Genomic DNA, 23216 nt, shown 5'->3' with positions numbered 1-23216 from the left:
AAAGGTTGACAAGAATAGGTCAACTGAGCTTTCCAGTTGACGTACCTTTCAGTTGGGAACATCTTTGCGAGGTGAACCAGAACCAAATGAAAATATCATCTCGACCCGTTTAAACGAGCTACACTTTGAAAGTTTGCAGCACCTTCATTCGACCATCGACCGTCTCCTGACCGCAATTTTTATGTGGCATCGTTGAATGTTGTAGTGAGCATGTTTGCTCATGCGTTGCCCCGCCATTTTGAATCACGGGGATAACGCCTGTTGTTTTGGAAGAGCGAACAACAGTTGACACGTACTGCAGCGGTGCAAATATCAGTTTATATCATATTTATACCAGCTTACTTGTCTTCGATAAGCTGGGATCAATCAGTGAGTGAAAGCCGAATATTTTGTGACACAATATTTTTAAACAAGACGGATGATTGATTACACCGCATGACTATCGAATATCAATTGTCGGCGAATCATTTCATTGGGAAATTCTCTCCAGCACATATATACAGTCACCATACATGTCTGTAGTTCGTCACCAACACACAAATTTTGAGGGCCAGATATAGCGATATGGGTGAGTATGATTTCAGCTTTGAATGCAATAACTTTGTAGATTTGAGGCAAAATTTTTGCTGACACTCTTTGCCTATAAAGCCTACATAGGCCAATAATATATTTAATTTCTATGCTATCACCTTCAATAGCAGATATTCCCAGGGTTTTGAGTTTTCTTGCTTCACGCGAGGAAAATTCATTACAAAGACAAGTAATGTACAGCGAATTTTCTTCTGTGAATATTGTTTTTACTCAGCGTTGTTCGTGCACAAATGTTAAAAGTAGGAAACCTAATCGTTAGACCAATATATTGGACATTCTTTCGATGACTTTTCTCAGTATGCACGTTAATACTGTATGGGTAGGGAAAACTACATTTTTTCTACTTCTTTGTTAAGGGCGTGTGCTTAAGGCCACGCCATGAATAATCCGAATTGGTCTAGTGTTTTCCCCTTTTCAATAAGGCCGAATAACCTTGTAGAAATACTAAGAGCACGATACAATGGACTGCTTTTCTCTATACTTGTATACGTCATTGAATGCTCTCCTCTATAATCATGTACACCAAAGCGATGGAAATCTTTTGTTAGCATACAAGTCAGACAGACAGACCAACAGATGACCTCTACAGACCAGCTTGTATCGATCATATCATTTACGCTCAAAAACCTGTCCTGACAATGATGTCGATTCAGTATTTTTAGATGAGTTTCGACTAAGTGGCAGTATGATATTTCGGTGTTCGCAATGAATCGCATTTAGATGAGTTAATAGTGATTTCACTGCAATGCGATACTGGTTCTGTCACATGACTCATGACACATGAATAGGAAGGAATGCTACGATCCAGTGAGCACAAATAAGCCGTGTATGTAGAAATATTTAAGGTGATACGACACAAAAAATGATACTATATGGGTTTAAATAAATTTAGGCTTATAATTAGCTGAAGGAAACTTTAAGGTTGCATTTATACAACCGTTAATCATTTGAGTTTCAACTTGGAGTTTCTGTATTTGGCACACCCAGATTACTTGACTGACTGGGGCATTAGTATACATAGAGATGATCTAAACAACCTACACTCTCAAAAACAACCCCAAAATGAAGAAAACGATCCAAATAACTGACGGAAGGACCTGAAACGAGTCAAATTAGGGTCGAAAAGCTGCGATCAGCCGTAACATCGACTGATCAGTGTGCACACACTGAAACTCCAAACTCAAAAAACAAGTGCTGTAAATACCTCGAGCGCGCGGGAGAATCTTGAAAATATTCTCATCCATTTTAGCTCTGTCATAGCGATGTCTACCTGTCTGTCAGCGTGTGTGTGTGTGAGTGTCTGTCTGTCTGTCTGTCTGTCTGTCTGTTTACACGATAACTCAAAAACGCCTGAACGGATTCTTGTCAGATTTGGTAGACGGGTACCATATGCGATTTGTAAGAACTGATTAGATATTGGTTAGTATGGCTTGCATATATGGCTTGCTTATATGTAGATATATTGTATGACGTATCATTTTTTCATCTCACGTGTGTAAACACGTGGGCTATTGTCATAGCGATGTCTGTCTGTCTGTCCGTGTGTGTGTGTGTGTGTGTGTGTGTTAGTGTGTGTGTGTGTGTGTGTGTCTGTCTGTCTGTTTACACGATAACTCAAAAACGCCTGACTGGATTCAAGTCAGATTTGGTACACAGGTACCATGTGCTACTTGCAAGAACTGATTAGATTTTGGTTAGTGTGGCTTGCATATTAATGAAGTTATGCAATATCGTATTTTTCCATACAATGGTTTCCCTATGGAGACGGTAATGATAGTGTAGACATATATCAAGAAATACTGCACAAATTTTATGAAACTTTTCACAGATGACAATCTAAGAACATTATGATGATACTGTAAGTGTCATGTCAATTATCTTCTCATTTGCATATTTAATGAACTTTTGTTATTAGTGAGATAACTCTGAAATTCCTGCACCAAACTTGATGATACTTGCAATAAATATTGATCTAATATATCTCTAATTACAGTTAGAAGCATTAGGCAGTGTCAAGTTAATAAATAGCTCATTTGCATATTTTATGAAGGTTTGTAATTAGTCATATAACTCCGATATAACTTGACCAAATGTGATGAAATCTGCTGCAGATACTGATCTGACTGATATCTAACTGTAGTGTAAAGCATTTAGTAGTGTGAAATTAATAGAGGGTTCATTTGCATATTTAATGAACTTTGTAATTAGGTGTATAAGTCTGAAATTACGGCACCCAAGTCAGTGAAATTGGGTACAGATATTGTTTTGATAAATATCTAATTGTACTGAGAAGCATTTGGCAGTGTCAAGTTAACAAATAGGTAATTTGCATATTTTATGAAGTTTAGTAATTAGTGATATAACTCCAAAATAACTGCACCAAATGTGCTGAAATCTGCTGCAGATACTGATCCGATAGATATCTAATTGTGGTGTAGAGCATTTAGTTGTGTGAAGTTAATTAAGAGTTCATTTGCAAATTTAATGAACTTTGTAATTAGTGATTTCACTCCAAAATTAAAGCATTAAATTTGATGAAACTTGCTACAGATGTTGATCTGATAAATATCCAATTGTACTGAGAAGCATTGAGCAGTGTCAGGTTAATATTAGCTCATTTGCATATTTCATGAAGTTTTATAAGTAGTCATGTAACTCCGAAATATCTGCATCAAATTTGATGAAAACTGCTGCATATACTGATCTGACAGATATCTAACTGTGTTGTAAAGGATTTAGTAGTGTAAAGTTAATTAAGAGGTTCATTTGCATATTTAATAAACTTTGTAATTAGGTATAAACTCTGAAATTTCGGCACTAAAATTTGGTGAAACGTGCTACAGATATTGACTTGATAAATATTTAATTGTGCTATGAATCATTGAACAGTGTCAAGTTAATGTAGGGTTTATTTGCATATTTAATGAACTTTGCAATAAGTGACATTACTCTAAAATTACAGCATTAAATTAAATAAACGTGCTACAAATGTTGATCTGATGGATATCTAATTGTCCCATAAAGCATTGAGCAGTGTCAAGTTAATTGACAGCTCATTCGCATATTCAATAAAGTTTTGTAATTAGTGATTAAACTCTGAGAGTACTGTGCGAAGTCTAAAAAAACCCTGCTACATAGTGATAACATATATCTCATTGTTCTGTGAAGCGCACTACTATTAATGAGCCTGTTGTAAAACACGTGAGCATATTCAGTTCATATCATTGGTTCATATAATGGTTTCCCTATGGAGACAGTAGTGACAGTGTCGACATATATCAAGAAATACTGCACAGAATTTTATAAAACTTTTCACAGATGACAATCTCAGAACATCATGACGATACTGTGAGTGTCATGTCAATTATCTGCTCATTTGCATATTAAATGAAGTTTTTTAATTAGTGACATAACTCTGAAATTCCTGCACCAAATTTGATGGTATATGATAAAAATATTGATATCATGTATATCTTATTGTACTTAGAAACATCGGGCAGTGTCAAGTTAATAAACAACACATTTACATATTTTATGAAGTTTTGTAATTGGTCATATAACTCTAACATTACTGCACCAAATTTGATGAAATCTGCTGCACATACTGATCCTACAGATATCTCACTGTGGTATAAATCATTTAGTAGTGTGTTGTAACTTAATGGTCCATTTGCATATTTAATGAACTCTGTAATTAGGTAATATATAACTCCGAAATTACGACACCCAATTCGATGAAACCTGCTACATATATTGATTTGATATATATCTAATTATACTGAGAAGCGTTGGGCAGTGTCAAGTTAATAAATAGCTCATTTGCATATTACATTATGTTTTGTAATTAGTCATATAACTCCGAAATAATTGCACCAAATTTGATGAAATCTGCTGCAGATACTGATCCGACAGATATCTGACTGTGTTGTAAAGCATTTAGTAGTGTGAAGTTAATTCAGGGTTCATTTACATATTTAATGAACTTCGTAATTAGGTAAATAACTCTAAAATTACGGCACCAAATTTGGTGAAACCTGCTAGAGATATTGATCTGATAAATATCAAATTGTGCTGTACAACATTGAGTATGTCAAGTTAATTGAGAGTTCAGTTTAATATTTAATGAACTTTGTATTTAGTGATATTACTCCAAAATTACAGCATTAAATTTAATGAAATGTGCAACATATGTTGATATGACACATATCTAATTGTCCCATGAAGCACTGAGCAGTGTCAAGTTAATAAACATCTTATTTGCATATTAAAAAAGTTTTGTAATTAGTGATTTAACTCTGAAAGTACTGTGCGAAAGTTGATGAAACCTGCTACATATAATGATATAACAGATATTTGATCGTTCTGTAAAGCGTACAACTATTAATGAACCTGTTGTAAAACACGTGAGCACATTCACTTCACATCTGGTTATGTACCCGGTACTAACTTCGCCAAAAGTTTTAGGTCCCCTAACTCATAATAATTTTGTAAGTCCCACACATGTAAATTATGTCTTGAGGTTTTAGAGGCGGCGGCGAGGTGAACCACAGGGGAGCCAGGAAAAGCAAACAAACAAACAAATAAATAAATAAAACAAATAAACAAAAATAAAGAAACATCCAAACAAGCATACAAATACATAAATAAATCACAAAACACAGACAAACAAACAAATAGATAAACAAGCAAACAAACCTACAATACCATAGAACTTTGATTAAATAACAAACATACAAACAAATTAACAAACACATGTATACACAATGCATATATAATATGTAACAGGTCTGATGTGAAAGCAAGCGCAGTGTGACGTTTTGACATTGAGGTAACTATTCCCATAGCATGCAGATAAAGATGTTCGCTGTATATTTTTGCAAAAGTGCTGCAGACGGATAATGGCTGCCAAATATTTTCAAAAACCAGATATGAACTGAATATACTAACGTGTTTTACAACAGGTTCATTAATAGTAGTACGCTTCACATGTTTGATATCCAGTAAACAGACTTGAAAATGTTAGCATTTACTTGACACAACAACTTGACCTGCTAATGTGACCTCTGAACGGAAGGAATGACGTGTACAGATTTGAGTTTGACAAAATTACAAAGTTAGTTATCAAGCATTGCAATTGACTACTGATGACTCGACATGTATTGACATTTATTAGACACTACTGGACGCATGAAATAAAACAGTATGACATGAATTACTGCATACTTTTGACTGTTATGAAGTTGTGTAAAACAATTGTACCTTTGACCTGTTTCATTTTAAAACAACGAGCAAGGAGAAGTTACGCAACATTTGCAGACCTGAGGATAATCACTAACCAAAACACAAGAACAAAGACAGACATTGTATATTCTGACAGCAGTTCAATTGAGCATTGACGCGGAGTGGCAGACAGACTACTGATAGTTAAGACTAGCAGTGTAAACCGTCTACTGCCAGAGTAACTTTCTTTGACGAAGATTTATTGTATGATGTTTTTCAATATTCCTGTCAATAAACCCAATTCATACCAATGTAATCGACATCCGTGTGAGGCGTGTAATAAGAACAATCAGATATATGTTATATCATTATATCATTATATCAACTTTCGCTCAGTACTCTCAGAGTTAAATCAGTAATTACAAAATTTTATTTAATATATGTAAATGAGCTAATTATTAACTTGACACACCCGATGCTTCTCAGTAAAATTAAATATTTATCAGATCAATATCTGTATCAAGTTTCATCAAATGAAATGCTGTAATTTTGGAGTAATATCACTAATTACAAAGTTCATTAAATATGCAATGGACCTTTAATTAACTCCACATAATAAATGGTTTACACTACAATTAGATAACTGTCAGATCAGTATCTGCAGCATATTTCATCACATTTGGTGCAGTTTTTTCCAAGTTATATGACTAATTACAAAACTTCATATAATATACAAATTAGCTACTTGTTAACTTGACACTGCCAAATGCTTGTCAGTACAATTAGATATTTATCAGATCAATATCTGTACCAGATTTCACTGACTTTGATGCCGTAATTTCATAGTTATATGCCTAATTACAAAGTTCATTGAATATGCAAATGAACCCTTAATTAACTTCACACCACTAAATTCTTTACAACACAGTCAGATATCTGTCGGATCAGTATATGCAGCAGTTTTCACCACATTTGATGCAGTTATTTCTGTGTTATGTGAATAATTATAAAACTTCACAAAATATGCAAATGAGCTATTTATTAACTTGACACTGCTCAATTCTTCTCAGTACAATTAGATATTTATCAGATCAACATCTGTAGCAAGTTTCATCAAATTTAATGTTGTAGTTTCGGAGTAATATCACTAATTAAAAAGTTCGTTAAATATGCAAATGTACCCTTAGTTAACTTCACATTACTAAATGTTTTACATCACAGTGAGATATCAGTCGGATCAGTATCTTCAGCAGAATTCATGACATTTGGTGCAGTTATATCGGAGTTATATGACTAATTACAAAACTTCATAAAATATGCAAATGAGCTATTTATTAACTTTACACTGCCCAATGCTTCCAATTATAATTAGATATATATCAGATCAATATGTATTGCAAGTATCATCAAGTTTGGTGCAGGATATTCAGAGTTATGTAACTAATAACAAAAGTTCATTAAATATGCAAATTAGCAGATAATTGACATGACACTCACAGTGTCATGGTAATGTTCTGCGATTGTCATCTGTGAAAAGTTTCATGAAATTTTGTGCAGTATTTCTTGATATATGTCTACACTGTCAGTACCGTCTCCTTAGGGAAACCATTGTACGGAAAAAAATGCATAGCTTCATTAATATGCAAGCTACGTTGACCAAAATCTAATCAGTTCTTGCAAGTAGCATATGGTCCCTTTCCACCAAATCTGATTTGAATTATCGTGTAAACAGACAGACAGACACACACTAACATACACATACAAACACACCGACAGACAGACATCGCTATGACATTAGCCCACGTGTGAACACGTGAGCTAATAACAATAGTTTTCAATATTTCATCTTGAAACTACCCAACAATCAAGTTGACCAACGAAAATCAATTATAATGGGCAAATTTGATCAGGTAAGAATATTGTAAATGAGTCTCATGAGAGTTGGCTTGTTTCAAAATGGCAGCGTAGAGTGGTTACATAGCCCGGCTTTTAGTGTGATCAAAAATAATAATGTCAAATCAAAGTTGGTACTGTTTCCGCAACAGAGAACTTCCCTTGTCAGAAAAGTCCATTTTCGAGTAGGAATTGTGGTAGAAGACATATATTTTCTTTACGCAATCGGTGACAAAGTAGTCAAAATGGCCGCCCCCATGTAAAGACCGGAAGTACGCTCTTTTCAAACTCGTAGGTATATAGAGATTCTATTCCACTCCAAATACACGTACATACGTTATCTAAAGTGCTCACAAGAAATTCCTTCAACTTGTTGACAAACACTTTCCAAAGGGGTCTAAGCTTCATAAGATCTTCAATAGAAACACTATTAAAGTGAGTTACAGTTGTATGAAAAATATGGCTAGTATAATCAAATCATATAATAAGAGAGTAATCACCGGAACAACGTCAAGATCGACCAGCTGATTGTAATTGCCGGGACAAGTCTACATGCCCTTCGACGGGGAACTGTCAAGTCAAGGGTGTGGTTTACAAGGCAAAGGTATCAACGGGGGACAACACGGAGAAGGTCTACGTCGGACTCGCTGAAAACACCTTCAAGACGCGCTTCGCTAACCACATGTAATCGTTTTGTAACGAAAGATATCGTCACTGCACGGAGTTGTCCAAGTACATTTGGTCCTTGAGCCAAAAGAACAAGGTCTTTGACATTTCGTGGTCAATCATTGACAAAGCACGAACTTACTCTAACATAAGCAAGCGATGTAATCATTGTATATAAAAAAAACTACACATGGTCAACGCTGACAAATCAGTATATATTATATATATATATATATATATATATATATATATATATATATATATATATATATATATATATATATATATTCGTTTGTAGGATATTACACACGTACCAATCTTCTGGTTCAAATAGTTTATTATAACAGCAGAACGTTTCGTCCTAAAAGTAGGACTTCCTCAGGTGCTACAGATCAAAAAGTTTCAACACAGAGTAAGTCACAGTGATATTTAACGTACAAAAGTTACATGTCGGAGAAAATACTAAGTGACAGTATGGTGAAAATACAGGAGTTGTTTCTTACCTATTTGAATGGCTCAGATGTTGAATGGCAATTGGGAGAATGTTGGAATGTGTATTTATAGTGTGGCTGGGAGGGCGCTAGTGTTGGAATTTGAATAAAGACAATGGGAGTAGCTAGCTGTGAATATTTAGGCCGTCAGGTGTTAATGTCTTTAATTTGGAAATCCACAAGGATTCCAGTTTTTTTCGAAGCGGGTCGTCGAAAAAAACTGGAACCCTTGTGGATTTCCAAATTAAAGACATTAACACCTGACGGCCTAAATATTCACAGCTAGCTACTCCCATTGTCTTTATTCAAATTCCAACACTAGCGCCCTCCCAGCCACACTATAAATACACATTCAAACATTCTCCCAATTGCCATTCAACATCTGAGCCATTCAAATAGGTAAGAAACAACTCCTGTATTTTCACCATACTGTCACTTAGTATTTTCTCCGACATGTAACTTTTGTACGTTAAATATCACTGTGACTTACTCCGTGTTGAAATTTTTTGATCTGTAGCACCTGAGGAAGTCCTACTTTTAGGACGAAACGTTGTGCTGTTATAATAAACTATTTGAACCAGAAGATTGGTACGTGTGTAATATCCTACAAACGAATTTATCATAACCACGCCACCGACAACACTGGGGACAACCTGAAAAACCACAGTCGAACATATATATATATATATATATATATATATATATATAATATATATATATATATATATATATATATATATATTATATGTGCTTGTGTGTTTACATTTGTTTGTTTATTTGTTGTATGTTTTTGTGTGTATGTATATGATGTATGTGCGTGAGTGTTAGAGACAACAGCATGTTGAGAAAAGATTGAAATGATTGACTAAACAGCTCATACAACATATTCAACATGCGACGACAGTACCACTATTCCTATACTTCCCAAAGGGATGAGACTTAATGGCCGCTTAAGCCAAGACACAGCCGATGACATATTTTCCCTACCGCAAACAAAATGACCGGCATCTATGTATCATACTCATCATTCACTAGTGAGAATCAACCAGACTCACCGTTCATCGGTAAGAATCAACCAGACTCACCATTCACTGGTGAGAATCAAGCAGACTCGCTGTTCACAGCGACTCTGGTTAATTCTCACCCATGAACGGCGAGTTTGCGTGATTCTCACCAGTAAATGGTGAGTCTTGTTGATTCTCACCGATGAACGGCGAGTTTGGTTAATTCTCACCAATAAACAGCGAGTCTGCTTGATTCTCACCAGTAAATGATGAGTATGATACATCTTACCTGAAAATTACCATTCTCACACCGTGCTTGGTGAGAATTTCCAGTCTCACTGGTAGGAATCTGTTTTCATACTGTATTCGCACGAAGGAGTGGATTTCTCGCAGCTCACAGGCGAGAATTAAAAAAATCTCACCGACAGCGGTGAGAATAGCAAGAGATTCTCACCAATTGCGAGAAAGCGTCATTTTCTCGCTCCAGTCTCGATTTTTTTCCCTTTAGAATACACTTGCTGTCTGTAGCAAACGTACAATTCCCCAAAATAGAAAAAAAATTAAATATGCTTGCAAAGCACAGGCAGCACTTCATGTATATTGCCATCATCCCTGCCAAAATACGGCTAGTTTTCAATCGGGTTCGAACCCACAACATACGGCATCAGTCGCCTAGCGGAGAGGCCACAGAGAGATCCGCTCGGCTAAATCCCCACTCTCAAAAAAGAGTGGTTCAATAGCCGGCTAAGTTGTTACATTTTTCTGACTGAGACCGCTCCACACGTTGTAGAGTTCGTGAAGCACTCACGCATTAATTCACCAGAACAATTCAATTGACCAAACTTTGGAAAATATTCATTATTTCCCATACAGTGTACTTAAACTTTTGCGTATGGTCCAAAAGCAATGAAAAGAAAAGATATTTGAATGATTTAAAGTTTTTCAATCGACTTTGTGCTAAATCTTTATCACCAACATCGGCTTTGTTATTTTTTCAGATTCGAATGAAGAGACATTTGAGTTTTTAAAACTCACTCCAAAAGAAAGACTTTCTATCAAGCGTGATATCCAAAGCGGCCGAGAGGCGGAATTCATCGCTCTCGTTGAGACTGGTAATGTGAAAGAAGTTGAAGAATGGTTGCAGGTATAACTATGAAGCTACAGAGTAGTTTCTTTCATCAGCAGTGTTTGTTATCTAAGCTTTGACTGTCATAAAAATCAAGTTTATGATAATTATCACAAAAATGTGACTTAGAACTTAGACATTTGAGAATTGTAAAAGGGAAGGATTTATCTTTTTTGCGTGAACATCTCAGAATTAAAACTTTATTTTGAAATTCCTCTGGATTGATGATCTCGTTCACTGACTATACACTCTCATTGCAGGCAGAAATGGTGGACGTTAATTGCAAGGTTGAAGTAGAAGGAATTCAGATGACACCACTACTTATAGCGGCGGAGAAAAACGACTTTCAAATGGTTCACCTCCTTTTGAACAAAGGAGCCGAGAGGTTGATGGAGCCAAAGAAAAATACGGGTATGGATTAGGTCTTTTGCCTCCATTATGATTGTATGTTGACGGAACAGAGTCCCTGAAAACTGTTAATATCAAAAGATCATTTTAGGAAACTGTATAATTAATGATAAATATTAAATATTTCATGAAATGTTTAGTGAAGAATAATTTTGGGGCTCTGATATCAAAAATGTCATCCATTTTATGGGCAAATGTTACCTGATAATCGTTTTGGCCGCAAAAATTGCTATTTCCTCAAAATCATGATAAACGAAATTAGATATTATTTCCTTAAAATCATGATACAGGAACTTAGATACTGTTTCCTTAAAGGAAGTTGGATATTTATCAATCATGCAACATACAGATATTGAATGTCACTAATTGACATCGATTTTGTGAACACATGTTTTTGTGGCAACCGCTTTATACATCAAAGTAACAATTTCCTCATAGTTTGATTTTCATCCAATTACAGCATTTAAGTATTTGATGTTTGCAATGACAAATATAGGATTAAGTTTATAGTCACTTTTTTCTGTGGCAATGGATTCAATCATTAAAATAAAAATTCTGTTCAAATAACACAATTAATGGTATTTGATCTTGCTGATCACAAATATGTATTCATTTTATGGTCATGCGTCCATGTCAACCATGACATTAGCATTGACATTATTCAGTTGATAGTTGACTAAATTTTGTTTACTCCATGGTGGACCTTTGCTGAGATGTATGTTTTGAGGTTTCAATAGACAGCCTAACGGTAAGTGTTTGAGATCAACAAGCAGTGTGACTGTGAAAGAAGGCCAGTACCTCATAGTATGATCCTTGGAGTACATAACTCATTTTCATTAGTGACACAGGTATTTTCTGCATTTGACTATAACGAGCAAGTGAAAATTACTCCTTTACCTCACAGATCACGCGCTAATTCGTTGCGTTATGTTATAATTGCTTATATTCCCTTAAATAATACGAAAAAAAGACATTTCGGCCGTGAAAATATGCTGTACACAAGGACTCCTTTCTCTCATTTGCATAATTGTAAATACAATTTTAATATTGCTGATTTATACCGAAGCACATATGCAACAGTTAGCATTATTCAAGTTTATCTTTGAACATTTGTATTTTCATTATCAAAGCTTAACAGAGTAAGCATAGTCATCAAAATACTAGGATTGCATGCCAAAGGTTAGTGTTTAATATTTCAATAACATTGCACATTTATACCGTTTGGATATTATGCCGATAGTTAACAAATGGCCACGATTTGATCAAGTCCGATGTTTCTTTCTTGCATAACGTAATTTGGTGGGAACAGGTAAACTCCTATGTTTTGTTCAGGAAGAGTCAATCTACAGTGAAGGCTATACTTATATACATCGCCGAGAAAGCGTAAAAAATCCATCCTTCGGTACTAACATTTTCATAAAAATATTTCACAAATTTTCAGTTTGATATATCAGACCAACAATTGCTCTTCTTGTACACTCATAAGTGCCGTACAAAAAACAACAAAGTGCCTGTTGGGTGCATACCAGTACATCACCCAGTAGACACTGTAATCATACAACATCGGATTAGAAATGGTTCCTTGCTAAGTGCTTAGTCTCTAAGAAAGTGGTGTAATTCTGCGAGGACTGTACTCAAAATATTCAATCATGTAAAGAGACTACAGAACTAATTTATATTCCATACAGTACGATATACCTTGTATTGAATGTAATGCAGGGTCTTCTTGAACACAGAGAGGGCAACATAGATTAAAACATAGTTCATGAGGGACAAAATAATCCTCCCACCATTCAGGCTACGGTGAAGATTATTTCATAGATTCGCAGGGTATTTTTGATTAATGTCAATGTTCACACGCCATCTTGATGGCCAAACTACACAGGCTGGGGATACCATTTTGCTGAACAAGTTAACTCAGTGTTCAGCTTACATTCACCTATGTTCTTGAAAATCTACTTGTGTAAATCTTTCCGATGCTGAAGACAACATTACCAAGTCTTTTACACTTCTTTTCCACGCTTGAAGAAAAGCCCATGATTGTGAACTAAATAACAGAACAACGTGAAACCATATTCAACATTCCGAGTGTAGTATTTTAATAGACTATACTATAGCTGTAAGACAGGTCCATAGCAAGTTCGGTCCACAGCCATTCACTTGAAGAGTGCAGAAGGGGGCCGTTATTATTCGTAACAGATTTCCTGAAAGTTCCACTGTAATCGTACAAATCAAGATGTCAGCAAAGACACTCGTTTCCGTCAAATTTGTGCTTATTTTATGAGAGACTAGTCGAGATGGACGATTACACGAGAGTCAAACGAACGCCTGGCTGAGTTCATGCACTGAACTCAATTGTAAATGCTCATGTAAGCAGACTGAGGTGCAGTCAGCGAAGTCTGCGTTGCAAGAACGCAAGACGTACATTGGCTTTGTTCAGTGAAACTTCGTATCGGTTTTGTTATCAGACGGCAATCGGAAAAAAAACCCAATAGCATCAATACAAAACGAATGGAATGTCAATATTACACATAGAGTCTATAACAAAGTGAGCATGCAGATCGCTCTCGGAAGAGACGAATGCCAGAAATAATCGTTTCAAGTAGAAAGTTACTAGCAAACAACAAGAGATTGTGTAACATCAACTGAACAGGATAAGAGCGCGCAAATACAGATGATGTATCCATTCGCGTTCATATTAATATATGCAATCTTCATCTTCTATATGCGTCATTGATTTCACACTTGTTATAGGCTAAAATTACTTCGTTGCAAGTTGTATTCTGCACTGTTATTGAAATATCACGAAAATTGCTCATAAACAATTATGTGACTCGTCCCCCTTTAATATAGTTATAAGATCAATATATAGTAGTTTTTGGCCTTGAAGTTTGATAATTACTTTGATGATAATGATGATGATGATAATAACAATAATAATAAGAAGAAATATTATTATTATTATTATTATTATTATTATTATTGTTGTTGTTGTTGTTGTTGTTGTTGTTGTTGATTATTATTGTTGATAAATTGTAATAATGGAGGGAAGGAAGGATTGATTGATGGACGGATGGAAAAAAATATATTAATTTTTGTTATGCCTTTGCATACATATTTGTACATGTACATGTATGTTTGTATTGATGAAGGAAGGAAGGATGGGATTGATGGAGGCATGGAGGCTGTAATGGATGGACGTATGGATAAACCGATAGCAAAAACTATGTATTAATTTTTTATGCTTTTGCATACGTATGTGTAGATGTACATGCATGTTTGTATAGACGGAGGATGGGGAGGGATGGGATGGGATGGATGGATGGATGGATTCAGTGATGGACAGGTGGATGGAAGCTATGTATCTGATTGTTTATGTTTTTGCATACATATCAGTAAATGTACATGTATGTTTGTAAGTATATTCGAAGGTATGTCCCAAATTATTTTAGTTTTTTGACCTTACACAATGGTTCTAATACAGCTTACGATGAAGACATTACAGTTGGGTTACTGAGATTGAAGGAATACGGTGCAATTTCAAGTCCTGCGTACATCTGTTTCACCAGTGAAAATCCACTGCTATCAGCTTTTCATTTTTCAAGATTGTTACGATCCATGTCAACATCAAGTGGGATACACATGATTTACAGTGTGAGTAATCTGTATTGTTTTGTTGGAACGTAGCATATAATGGTGCATTCAAAACGAAAGCGTTTAAAATGGGTGATTATTCATTCTGCTTGATGATTACTTTTTCGCTTTCTGTCAGAAATACGGAAATTGTAGAGGCAGTCGTCAGACACACACACGCACACGAACGGCTATTTTTTTGCCTTGAACCGGTGAAAGGATGAACAAGCCTGAAAGAGCCATTTAATTACAAGGAACCAGGACTATTAATACATTGGATACTGGTAATAAAGAGTTATATTTTGCCGCCTCTTATGTAATCTTAACTTTCTATAAATTATCATACTTAGGGGCCTTCAGTTATTTTGAGGGAGTACGCCGGATGCATTTGAAGAAGGGCCACATTTTACAACCAGCCTTTCTATCGCATTTTACATTGCTATAAAGATTAGGATAAAATACAAAGTATGCATGATTGTGTAATGAAACTTCTCAATAATACTGCCATGTATGGTGAATCAAAATTTTCAGTGAAATTCCAAAATCAAATCTCTTGTACAGTTACATCAAGTACGTATATATCAATTATTCTATGTCAATAAATGCACAGATATTGTTAAGTTTTATATTTGGGAAAAAAATCTTAACAGTTTTCTCATAGATTAGCATGTATAGTGAATCATCACTTTCGTTTTAATCCGAAAGTCAAATTTCTTGTACTCACGTGCACCTTTTATCTCCCACTTCAAGCAAAGTACATTTACATAATTTAGTAAACATAATAAAAGTACACCTATAACTAAGTGTTGGAGGAGAAAGTTATTAATACTTCACCCATTAGACTCCCATATACTATGATTTGATATGTATGGACGAAGAACTACGTCTTGACATCTAATAGCTGCCCCAAAAACGTAAAGCTTCCCCAAAAGGCATGTGTGAAATTTCATGACGCTTTAAATATGCCTACACGAAAAATACCGCCCCCTCGTAATTTCTGTCCAGTCCCTTAGCAAATTTCCCTCTGATATCTTTGGTTGTAATACAACAAACTCAGCAGTTCTATTACTCTTTAGTCACACTTTGGAAAGGGATGTCAGTCGAGGGCCATATATTAGAAAGGGGCATCAGGGAGAGGATCACATTTTACATGATGTACCCTCTCAATTTCGTCCTGCCCGCCCCCATAATAACTACAGGCTCCCTTAATTGTTCAATATTACCTAGGAGGATTATTTGAAACTGGTGGACCGTGTAGATGACTTTACTGTAGCGTTGTTGGAACTCTGCAAGAACAAGAAAACAGTTTCAAGCTTGTTACAAGATTGTTGCAAATCGAAAACAAGGTGGTGGAACAAAGGGGACTGGGAAACCCTACGTGAAGCATTCGTTAAAGAACAGAAAAAGGTAAATGTAATCAAACAACATTATTTTAACTGGAATTGTCTATAGAGCTATCCATGTGCAGTGCAATATTAGTAAATAACATCGACCTCTACTTAGAAATGAAAGATGTTATCTTATTATATTAAAACGTTTCAAATAACGATAATTGAATATAGCCTTTGCTATAGAACGATTTCAAATAATACGGCGCCGCAAAAATTTTACCAGGATATTTATTTTCATAGCTCAGCTAGAATCTTTGCCGCTCTTAGGAGAAATAGGGGACGGAGTATGTTTCAGTGCATACTGATGAAAAGACACTGATGTATTTATTAATATTCGATAAAACAAATTTTATCACACCTACAAATAATCTAAATTCAAATTTTAAGTCACCAGGCCTTGAAATAATAGAATAAAATATTTTTGCATAAATTGCACAAGTAGGATTACGGATAGGTAGGACTTGCTGTGGAATTTAATTTTTCTCTTTATGTAAAGAAGATCATTTTCATTATCTTCACCGCATAATACATCCAACATACTATCCTGATGAATACACAGCCGATGTTGCTGCAAAAAATGAATGAATCAATTGAATGAAAGGAAATAGTATGGGTTTTCTTTGTAATTGGCATGATATTGATGCTAAGCTTTTACCTTCAATGCAATCAGGATATTGAAAGAAGAAAAATAAACATAAAAACCTTTGCACTAAGAACTACTGGTCTGATGTTGGTCATTTAAAGTTTTGGTTTTTGGATTTCTTTCGATTCATTTTGCGCTACCTTTCATTCAGCCATTTTTATTTCTATTTCATTTAAAATGTAACAATGGTCTGACTGACCACGAAGAAAGAAAGTTACACTTCTGCCATGAGGGTCAACATTTGAATACCGATGTAACAATAAATTCCAAAAAAATTCTTTGAAATGCGACACTTATGCGTTTCGTTATTTCAATTACATATCAGAAACGTTCTGTAATTTTTGGCTGATCCATTTTTACTCAAGGAATGAGAACTGAAATTCTCGTTTGACCTAACAATATTCCCGATTTCAACAATGCCGTCAGTTTCACATTGCGTTCATAAAATTGTGCCACAAAGGATAAGGAAACGATACAGGAAGAATGAAACTAGCGGCATTGTTGAAATCGGAAATATAGTTTGGTCAAACGATAATTCAAGTTCTCCTTCGTTCTCATTTCAACAACGCTATGGGATAATGAATCGAACTGATGTGTGCTATCTATGTTTTGGTATACAGTTCGTTGCCGACTCAAAGACTCAACACGTCATACACTCGGCCTGGATTGACGGTCAACCTTTGTGGGCAGAGAAATCTGGGATATGTTGGAAGCTGATATACGTTATATTTCTGCTAATTATGTGTGGAGCATTGCAGCCAATCTTGGCCCTTTCGCACATATTCATCCCATGTTCACCTCTCTCAAGATTCATCACGTCACCAAAAACAAAGTTCACTATGCGCATGATTTCCTTTGCTACGTTCCTCTGTCTTTTGATCATCAAAGAAGCACTTATAAGTCAGCATGTTCACGTTTTTTCACCACAAGGCGAGCGTATTATATTCGTGTTGTTGTATATCTGGACAACGGGCTTTCTTCTAGGGGAGGTGCAGCAAGCTTTCTGCCAGGGTGCCTCGCAGTATTGTTGTGATTTATGGAACGTGCTCGACATAACAGTTCTGCTGCTTATCTTTGCTAGCACAGTAGTGCAAAGTAGTTCACTGGGAGACGCAAATGGAAATATATATTTCACCATAACTTCATTACTGGTGACATTGGCATTACTACGAGGAATGCAGTTTTTTTACCTTCACGAAAAGCTTGGTTCCATGCTCCTATCGTTTACGTCTATGGCTGGCGACGTCTTTGCCTTTATCTGTTTGTTTCTCATCGTGGTCTTCTCCTTCGCCATGAGTTTTCACGTTCTTCACAATTACTATTACTCCGAAGATGGTAGCAAAACAGCCTTCTCAACGTAAGTTAGAACTCGTCTTTGACATAGTTCTCTTTCATTTATAATGCATAACAAAATAAGAATTTTAAGAGCAAAATTTTTTTTGGAAAGTAAGTCTCTTTACTAAACCACGAAGGCCACTTGTATGTCAGTTGCCTAAATTTATGGAAAGTGCCGATGCGAATTTCCATGGAAACAAGCTCGATAACCTTTGCGATTATCACATTTACAAAGTAACATATATCTAAAGAACCTGTGTACAAATCCGTGTATTTTCACAAATGTTGCCTTACGATAATTTTTATGTAAATTTCATTTACAAATTAACATAGAAGTGTCGACAATGTAATACATTGTCTGAGTCTAATCCTGCGTTCGTGAAGCAATATCTATAAAAATACTCGGATGCGTAACATAGAGTCTTCATGGTCTCTGAAAGTTTTAATGAAAAATCTTGAGGAAACTTCAGTCAGCTTTAATGTACAAGAGTCATCTGAGTCAAATCCTAATTGAATTACTTACACAGTTGCTCGGTCAATGATTTTTAAAATTTCGCAAATACTGGTCAAAATACAATGCCAAGTATCATGAGAGAATAATCCTACCTTTTTGTTCGAAAAGGCTATCCATTCGTAACTCTTATGCAATTATTCCATATGATTAAATTTGGTAGATGTATTCTGCATGTATCACCATTACATTTCACCATTTCACTGTCGCTAAGAGGTCACAGTTCAAAATTTGCAAGCTGAAACTGTGCACCGAGGCAATTGTGTTATTATACTAAAATTGTGAATAGCGCGTGTAGTGTACCTTGTAGCCACCTAAGTCTGACTTTAGTAATTGCTAGTATCATGTGACGTAGCTCCAAATTTCGTTATAAACAAAAATAGAAATCATCCTAATCAAAATTTTTTGCGAAAGTTAAGGAATGACGTGTTACATGACTCACCTGATTATTTGTCAACAGATTTTATACGGGCATAGCTACCTTGCTTTGGACGATATTTGGTAAAGATGCCACGGATCAAATGGACGTTTATGACCTCTGGTATACGAATTTAACAAATGGAAGTAATACATCCAATACAAGTGTTCCGGTGTTCACTTTAGAGAAGTCGCATTTGGTCATCACGACTACGACCAGTTATATCCTATACTGCGTGTTTTGCTTCCTAACATTGCTTATCCTCTTAAATCTATGCATTGCAATGATGTCAGACACATTCACCAAGATACAGGTTCGTGGTTAAAATGCGATTTATACACACAGGGGCGTATCTGAATATTTTAGTGAATGCATCTAATCTGCCTATAGGCTCTAGATTTTGTCTTGAAGGCATCTGTAGTTCGTTTCCGTTCAAACTACAAACAATTTCAAAAACTTGTTTTGTTATATTTTGTTCTATATAAATACCACCACCATTGTTTGGTAATGCCGTAATTACTATCTATCCTCAGGCAGTTCTTGGAAGAAGTTGTCTTTACATTACATTCAAAACTGTAAAAAAATAGAATGAGAAATTTACCCTCTGACCTTTCCTTTGGCATCAGCCTAGTCTCACTGCGCATACCCTATAGGATTAGTTGATACCATCTCAAGATAAGAGACTATTGTAGGGGCGATCGGAATTTGTCATAATTTTGATCAACACGAAAGTAGGAATCAAAATGCAAACTTATTAAGTGTTGGATAACGTGTAGGGTGCTCACAAATGTAAATGGCAAAGAGAAACAATAGATAAAACGTTGAACATTGCTCTAAGAGAGGACCACATTCAATCTCAAGAATTTCTACTTGCTCCAGAAAATGGTCACATTTCACTCCATGTGAAGAAAGTATCAAATTCAAAATGCAGTGGTAGATTTTAAAAGAATGAAAGATAATTTCAATCGCATAGTACTGGATGGCATTTTGAGTATTGTATTGTTTACCAAACGGATTGCTCGGAAATACTTGTTGCGTTGAAATTCCTTCCAATCTTGTAAAATGTGAAGCCCGTATTGGAGAGACCGACTGTGACACTGCGCTTGTGCTTCGCCTGTATAGATGGTGATTTTTAGGAAGACCTAAACAAAAGAAAAAATTACCGTAACTCTACACATGTTCCGAAGATCGCAATAGGGGAGCGAAGTCTGAATGCGGAAACATTTTGAATTAATGACTAAATTTAATGCCACTGCAGATTGACTTTCCTGTGGTATGCCTTGTGTCATCTGCAGAATTTTAGTTCCGTATTACTTGCTTATGGAGCACAGAAAGTAAAGGAGCAATCACACACGATGTTACTGTAGTAACGATGTCGCACAGACTTTATGAAGTTTACATAAATATTTATGCTTTAATGTCAGTGGTAGAATCAAATCAGAACTTTACCATGTAAGACCTTTCTATTGTTTTTAAATCACCTTTTCCTTGTATCATATAAGTATGGGTGCTATTGGAGCGTCTCGTGCATTACCTTTAAGTACAGCTATAGCCTGTTCTAGTCTGCAGTAATACGGACCCATAAGAGATGTTTTAGTGCATTCAACACCATTTAAACAGGCTATACACTGCATGAAAACCCTATAATACTTACTGTATTAACATGGATTATTGCCTGTATTTTAGCTGAAGAGTGCAAATACAGATGAATACAGTCAAGAATCCATTTTTTGTATTCAGCAAGCCTGTATTCATGTGATTTCATGTGAATTCACGTGTATTACACTATAATACAGGCAACTCATTAATGTGCATTTATCTGAATTATTGGGTTTTCATGCAGTGATATATCTGACGATGTTTCTGCGGAATGGGGTAAAACGGGATCGGGAGTCATTTAAATGAAATGTCTTTTCAGCCCTCTTGAAGACACTTGTAATAAATCAAAATGTCAAAAGTGTGATTTAATTTAAAATCATGGCAATCATCTGTTTCCATAATTGTGCACTTCTTTCATATTACCTGTAGGACAATATCGACATCGAATGGAAATTTGAAAGGTCAAAAATCTGGATGGATTTCATAGCGGGACCTGTGTTAGCGTCTCCCTTTAACATCATCCCAACGTATGAGTTCCTGAAGAGTTGTGTAAAATGGATTAAAGGAGGACCCAGTGAAATGCCCTGTATATATGAAAAAAAGGTATCATGTAATTTGTTTATACTCTTTGCTATATATACAGTGAAAAAATAAAGTGTACGGTAGGGTTAAATTCTGAATCAAACAAAAACTAATCGAGCTGTCGAATCTCAGAAGCAATCGCTGCGAAATCCCGAGAAACGGTTTACTTAATTGTGCACGTAATCCTACAGAATGTTACATAAATGTTTTTTAATCTTTCTTTTTTTTTCATTTCAGCTCGTTAGAATGCTCACCTTACATTATATAAATAAGCATATGCTTGGGCAAAAGGATTATCTATGTTCATCTGAAGACTCAGACCATCGTATCAGTGAAGTTACCAATGAAACAAATGTATAGCACGCTAAGCATACTGTCTCCAGAAAGAGGATACGACGAACGGTTTCAAACTAAGGCACACTTCTCGCCAAAGTGTTTTTCGCAGAAAACGACGATCACACCTGTGAGGCGTTTGACCAGATGGACCCTGATTAAAAGTGATTGTAATTAATATATAAAACACAATAAGATATCTCGGCGATTTATATCTAAAAAGTACAAGAACGTTGTATGAAGTTAATATGGTAATGGTACCGAGCATTATCGACACAAAATAAATAGTTGGTATAATAGCTCCCGACGGAACTGTTCTTCAGCAAAAACACGCAAGTAATTCCAAGTTGTTACGAGTAAGCTGTTTTCAAATTATCTGATACATTGCTGTTGTGACGCTAAAACGCGACAAATATGATACTGTTGCTATCAGATGGTTTTTTTAACTGAAGAGAAGATTTTCTTTACTCTCCTATTTTATCCGAAAAAATAGTGTATTTTATTCACTTTTGAAATTTTCGAATAACAAAAAGACATTAGGAATGTAATTCTATATCAAATATGATTATCATTATTTTGAGTTTATGGACTTTGTTAAATATTTGCATACTAGGATGTACTAAGAATTGAATTACATAATGGCTGACTTACATTCATCATCTTAACAGCCTTCATTTGCATTGCGTTAACAACGATACCGTAGAAGGGTTTCCTCTTCTAATTTATAAAAATTTGTGAAGTATACAAGAATTATTTTGAATTGATAAAATTCTACCCGTACTTTAGTATGTATGACTGTAAGAAGCTATAAATCGAAGATAAGGGTAGATATTCTCTTTCTGACAAGTAGTTGACGTGAACTGGTTCTTTACAGGTCTATAGAAATGTTCACCGAGATGACTAATTAATATAAAGATTTTCTTGAGAGATTTGATTTCCAGTTATTTTGCTTGTATCTTGACGACATTGTTGTTTCCATTTTCTATCATGATATGTTAATTTATGGTAAAATGTGAAAACTATGAACAAGATAAAAGAGTAATTTAGGTGTTGGTTTGCTTTATGGTCGTTTCTCATGTGTTGTCTTTTTACGTTAGCCATGTATTGACGTTTAGAGTTGCCAATAAATGGGCGAGAAAACGTCTTCTGGGTGTTTTTTTTCTTTTTTTGTCGTAAATATTTTTGCAGTTCTCAGTCGAGTCAAATGAAACGCATAGGCCTAAAGCTTCACAAGAAGACTATGAATAATAATTCAAACGGAAGATTTTTCATTCGTTTATTTCACCGGTACTAATCTTGGTCTTGTCCATCTTGCTCGCACACTGTAAGTAAGGATAACAACATCGTGTTCATTGTATAATCTCCCTGTAAC

The 23216-nt window shown here is 35.4% G+C and overlaps 1 protein-coding gene across 1 annotated transcript; it reads left to right on the top strand.

Annotated features, from left to right (window-relative positions):
- On the top strand, nt 1-22987 carry LOC139149108 (short transient receptor potential channel 4-like). Its single transcript, XM_070720664.1, has 9 exons — nt 1-568; nt 10864-11009; nt 11252-11402; nt 14884-15053; nt 16260-16439; nt 17687-18423; nt 19373-19643; nt 21359-21532; nt 21749-22987. The coding sequence occupies exons 1-9, from the start codon at nt 565-567 to the stop codon at nt 21869-21871; spliced, it is 1956 nt and encodes a 651-aa protein (XP_070576765.1). The 5' UTR covers nt 1-564; the 3' UTR covers nt 21872-22987.
- Nucleotides 22988-23216: the final 229 nt, after the last annotated feature.

Source organism: Ptychodera flava, chromosome 14, assembly GCF_041260155.1.
Source record: "Ptychodera flava strain L36383 chromosome 14, AS_Pfla_20210202, whole genome shotgun sequence".
Lineage (NCBI taxonomy): Eukaryota > Metazoa > Hemichordata > Enteropneusta > Ptychoderidae > Ptychodera > Ptychodera flava.
Note: the sequence above shows the minus strand (reverse complement) of the source record. Positions and strands in the feature narration are given on the sequence as shown.